General features: G+C 35.2%; 1 protein-coding gene across 1 annotated transcript in view; it reads right to left on the bottom strand.

Annotated features, from left to right (window-relative positions):
- Positions 1–569: 569 nt before the first annotated feature.
- The window catches only part of YIPF6 (Yip1 domain family member 6), a 54,959-nt gene continuing 49,528 nt past the window's right edge, over positions 570–6,000 (bottom strand). The window contains exon 7 of the mRNA XM_075538735.1: positions 570–2,840. Within this exon, the coding sequence (XP_075394850.1) occupies positions 2,722–2,840 (119 nt within the window). The 3' untranslated portion in view covers positions 570–2,721. The remainder of the gene's footprint in view (positions 2,841–6,000) is intronic.

Raw genomic sequence — 6,000 nt, 5'->3', positions numbered from 1 at the left:
ACTTTTGGTAATACTGACATTTTCACAATATTTAGCCTGCCTATCCAGAAATATGGTAATGTTCAATTTTCTTAAGTGTCTTGAGGGAGTATTTTGTAGTTTTTCTTGTATGTCTTTTGTTTCACTGGTAAGATTTATTCCTTAATACTTTATCTTTTGTGTATGTACTGTAATCGATATTGTTCTTTTAACATACTAGAATCCAACTGATTTCTGTATGTTTATCTTATAGCCTGCTAGGCTGCCAAATTTTTCCATTAGTTCGAGCAATTGTTTAATAGTTGGGGTTTTCTATATATATTATTAAATCAATTGTGAATAAAGAAAGTAATGATGCCCCTAAATTTGAATTTCATCTGAAGCATGTACATTCCCAATTCCTGTAATAGGGTTTCCTTTTCTGGAGCAAGACCTCATTTCTTAAATCAGCTGTGTACCTTTTAAAGAGAAATTGTGTTGAGGTTTACCAAACATTCAGGTCTTAAGTTCTGTCACAGAAAGCAACACACATTTTTGTATATTTTAAGAAAATACTTATTAATATTTTCAAACTGACAACTCACTTTTGAAAAAAATAAAATTTTATTTTTTCGACCTTCATTTAAATCAAATAAAACCAATTTTCCAAGCCAATTACTACACATAACAAAAGTTGCCTTAATATTCATTAAGTGTAAAACACACACAGGCACACTCCTAGAAACATCACAAATCCACCCCAAAAGTCATAGCTTTAGAATTATCTGACCCAATATACAACCTGAGTAAAATTCAGTTCAGATTTAATTCCCTTTGAGAAAGCAATGATTCTGAAAACCCATGGTCATCAAATCAATTCTGACTCATCAACCCTATGTAGGCTTTCTGAGACTGTAAATCTTTATGAGAGCAGAAAATCTCATCTTCCTCTCACAGAGGTGTATTGAATTGAATTGCTAACCTTGCAGTTAGTAAAACTAGGCTCCTTAAGCAATGATTAATAAAATATTATATATCTTGTATTATAATCATTGAATAGACCAAAACGATGTTGAAAAGGAAATATTTTTAGGGGGAAGTTAAAAAATGGAAATGGATAATAATTTAGGATTAATTTAAAAATTAAGACCAGTTTGAAAATATTTTCTTTATTAATTCAAGACCGAGACACTGACTTTATCCTTACAAGGGTTCATTTTAGAATTTACAGGATAAAAGAAAATAAATATAAATGTATAACCAAGAATTCTGGACAAGGTTTAAGAAAGGTGGGACCTACTTTCCAGTGCCATTACTGAACATAATTCCAATGGCCCAGCTGTCCTAGTAGTGTCCACTTGGTTCATTTGGATAGAGAAAACAAGTTAAAATGATCGATGTGTAGATAGCCTTTAAATACAAAATAAATATCCTAATTTTATGGAAATAAAAAATGTGAATGAAGAAATCTCTGTATTTACAAGTAACTGTCCATTTACAGTGTGTGTTTTCGGCATGGACCTTTCAGAGCCCTTCATTGTGAAATTGACAGAAGGTAGCAGCTCGCCCTAGACCCTCAGTTCCCTGAAAAGCCTGCATACTTGTGTACAGAAGTAGCTGAGTAGCAGTATGCACACGTGTGCAAAGAGTATCTATATTTATATAAAGGAAAGGTAACAAGCTTAACAAACAGGCCCACGAAGAAAAGGCAGCAGATATACACCCAACTCAACCGACTCTAAGCATCAAGCTGTGGTGTTAATCAGTCATAATACATCTATGTTCAATGGTTAAATGCAGGCTTATTTAGCTTTATTTTCTAGTTAGTGGACAGATGACACAGAATAACAAAGAAAACCTTGTAGGTTTTGCTATATCCAAACTGTGTCTCTTCACCCATGAGGTTTCCATATGATGATATACATTAGAGACCTACCCATCTAAATGTATATGGTCTTGTACTTGTGTATATTCAAGCATTAGTCAATTGAGAATCTCAGTCACAGGAAAGTTACCTGTTTACTGCATATATCTCAGCTTGCATATTCAGCAATAGGAAGTAAGGTAAAAAACTAGAGTGTCACCTATGTGCTATTAAGTATGGCAGAAAGTGACTATACAAAGAAACCAAACAAGTTGATTATTTAGATACATCCTTCACTTTTCTTAAAGCAGAAAGTACTGAATTTTCTTTGATCAAATCCTGAATCTAGGTTAATATATATATTTTTCCCTCCCCACATATCTAAGAAATTTCCTTGTAATTTCTGCTATTGTCTTGTTTACTTTTAAGTGATAGAAATAAATGGACATGATTACAGACTATACATTCTTATTTACAAAGAGGCATATTTAAATAGTCATAAGGCAATATGATTAAGAGTTGCACCTGAATCATTATTCTCATGGAAATACAATTTCTAATTCTATTCAACTTCCAAGGTGTATCTATGTGCATTTTGAGTTACTGGATGTCACTCAAATGGACCAGTTATTCCATCAAGGAGGCATTATAGTGTGTCTATACTTTGCACATGCATTCTAAAGAAATAACATTTAAGAGGAAAATGATAGCCTTTTAAACATCATTTCCTTACGTAAGTGACAATGGTGCCATATGGCAGCTCCCTTTTAATCTCCTCACCTACCAAGGTACCAATATCTCCAAAATTACACAAATGAGGGCCAGAGGCAAATTCCATAGTGAGCTGTATCATTCCAATGAACATTCAATTTGCTGGTCTTTAATTTCCATTTCTTGATTTACTGAGGAGTAAAGGTGAGAATCATCCAACTGATGACAAAATAGAACAAGAAAACAGGATACACAGCAAGGGCTTTGCGATTTGGAGGCTGGCTATCAGCGAGAAAAGCTGTAGAGGCTAAACGAAAAACCAAAACAGAAATATTTAATAAAATACATTGTCGTAATTATTCATACCAATTAAAAGTGCTTGGTAGAGTTTTTTTAATCATACAGAGTACATTATAAGAGGATTCCAGAAGTTGTAATTTTGTTAAAATGTGACGTCATTTGATATCCCTCTCTCTTTCTCTACGTATATACACACACCATTTTGTTAGAACACAATCCAGACATCATACAATTAGAATTCAGTCATATCAAGAAGTGTTGTACAATTGCTACCACAATCAGTTTTAGATTTTCTTTCTCCTTGTACTCCTTGTTAATGGCTCTCCATTTCCCCCCAACCTCTCCCTGCCACACATCACATGAACCCTTAATCCAGTTATTGTTTTCATAGATTCACTCATCTGGGGTTTCATATACCAAAAATTATAAAAATACATTTAAAAGTCAAGAAGGCTACCAAATGTAACAAAATACAAGAGATAAACCCAGTTGAAAGAAAACAAAATATTAAAAATTAGAGCAAACTCAAAATGTTTCAAAAGGGACATCAAATGGTAAGGTACTGGATTTAATCTGTTCACATCTGTCAGAATCCACTCTTCAATGCATTCTGTATAATAGCAAGGCTGTAGATCCTGCAAATGGATTTTGGGCTCCCACTGTCATCCATAGCCTTCTGCAAACCAGATGTTCACAATTCTGATACCATTCCCTCCTTTGGACTTGGATTATACTATTTACAATTATTGGATCATACATGTTGGTGTGCTTTTTCCATGTGGGCTTAGTTGATGTTTCACTTCGATGGCTGCTTTTTGAAAACAAGCCTTTAATACCTCAGATGCTATTCTTTCTAATAGATACATTCTAGTTGCCGTAGCACCCATATCTTCTGTGTTCTCTTCATGAGGGTGAGTATCGAGAAGGACTATGTCATAAGAACTAATTGTTCTTAGACTGAAACTAGGATTAAGTGTGATCCCCAAATCCATTCCTATATCTCGGTTTTACATATGCCTCTGGTTCACCTTAGAGACATTTTTGTTATTTTATGTTAGATAACATTACCAATCATCTCTCTGGAGCATAAGGTCCTTCATAGTATCATTGATTTTGCCCATGGTAATGCATTTAAAGCACAATAGAGAAAAGGACATTAAACAAGTGTAGGCTGCCTACAAATCACAATACATGGATCATTGACTTGTACATGATCTCCCTCTTGATCCAATGTTTTTAACATTTTTGACTTTGTTTTCAATGATTTGGAAAGATGTCCACTTCAACTTAAAAAAATCTGATATTGGGACTGATCTCAAAATCATTTTTAATCTTGGTACAAAAAGTATCTTTTGGGAGGAAAGTGCACTAATGAGATTAAAACAAATCTATTCCTGGGAGAACTGATCTATAGCTATGCACTGATTGCAGAGACATGCTTAAACACTTTTTATTTAAACTGAACTCAGGTATACATGAAATAGAACCCTCGTAGCAATATATTTTGATTGATTATAGTTTTTTAACTTTTAATAAAAAAGACAATGAGCTCAAATAGACTTATAAAAATGTGTAAGGTTATTTGACCTTGTGATAAACAGTCTTGTACTGCTATGCTTTATAATTGTTACTTTTATTATCAGCTCTTTTAAATGCCAGCCCTCTTATTGATCCAGAAAATATCCACTCATCAAGTATCCACCCTATAGAAAATCTTTCCTGAGTCAACCACCTGGTGTTCTGCCACCCCAAGTATAATTGCTCACTCACTACCTTCTTCTGTGTCCCAATTGTACATTGCAGACTTACATCTTCTACCAGGAACATCATTATCCATTAAGTGTTTATGTACTTAAGGCTGTTTCATTTTATTATGAAATCCAAGGACATAGACTATGTGCATGCCCATTACTTAGCACAGTACCTAATTTATAGCCTATGTTTAATAAATATATACTGAATTAAAGAATGAATTCATATTAACAGCCTCTCCCCCTACTTCTTGGATGCCACTATCTGATCCACTATGGGTATAAATACCAGATAACTAAGCTAGTAAGAACTACATGTATGGCAAATTAGGAGAGTCGAACTGAGGAAATTAGAGGGCTCTCCATGGATAATATACTCAAGCAAAATACACAGCCTTTGGAACATAATTCTGGCTCTCATAGATCATATTTTTATTACTTTTAACCATGTTCCAAAGCAATGAAACGTTACTGTACTTTAAAATATTATGCAGTCTGTCAGAAGCTAGTGACCACTTATCTGCACCACATACAGCCACTGCTAGGGACAATTCCTAATTTTTAGAAAACTTTTCCACTGAAGCAGAAATGCACAACATAGTGACACGACTTATGCTGGACGACTTATGCTGGACGGCAGTATAGGTGTAGTATAATTCTTTTTAAAAAAATATTAATTGGGAGCTAATACATATATCATTCCATAGTTCAATCACATCAAGCAGAATTAGACAACTGCTACCACAATCCATTTCCAAACATTCTTTTTCTTCCTGGACTCCTTGACATTGTGCCCGTTTACTGCTCCCAGCACCCACCCCTGTATCCCCCAACTCCTGAAACCCTTATTCTACTTGTTGTCCCTACGGGTTCATCATATAGGTTCATTATACTACATCTATAGATTAATATAATTCTTAAAGTAAGTGATATGCTTGGGTTTGGAATGTGAATTCTCCTACTCACTAGTTACCATATATACTCTTGTATAAGCTTAAAAACTGGGGTTTGGCTTATAAATGGGTCAGTGGTACCCCAGCGAGGTGTAACTTCTCGCTGGGCACCCCATCCCCCTAGGTAACGGGAGGAGCGCCAGTTATCTCACGAGTGATTGCAGTTTCTCTGCTGTTCATCCAAAACCCCACTGACACTGCAGGGCTTTGAATGTTTGTTTACTCACATCTAACCAAGCAGAGCCATCCTATGACATGGATGGCTCCAATTCGCAGAAGCACCTGTAGTGATTCACTTATGCCGGCAGCTGAACTGGTAAGGATGTGGCTGTGGCTGCACTCTGTCTCTCCCTTCTGGTCTCTGTGTTAATTCACATCCTGCATTTCCCACCCTAGGCTTATACTCAAGTCAATCAGTTTTTCTGGTTTCCCAGGTAATAATTAGGTACCTCGGCTTATACTC

This window comes from Tenrec ecaudatus, chromosome X, assembly GCF_050624435.1.
Source record: "Tenrec ecaudatus isolate mTenEca1 chromosome X, mTenEca1.hap1, whole genome shotgun sequence".
NCBI lineage: Eukaryota > Metazoa > Chordata > Mammalia > Afrosoricida > Tenrecidae > Tenrec > Tenrec ecaudatus.
The sequence above is the reverse complement of the archived record's forward strand: the minus strand, read 5'-3'. Positions and strand labels throughout refer to the sequence as shown.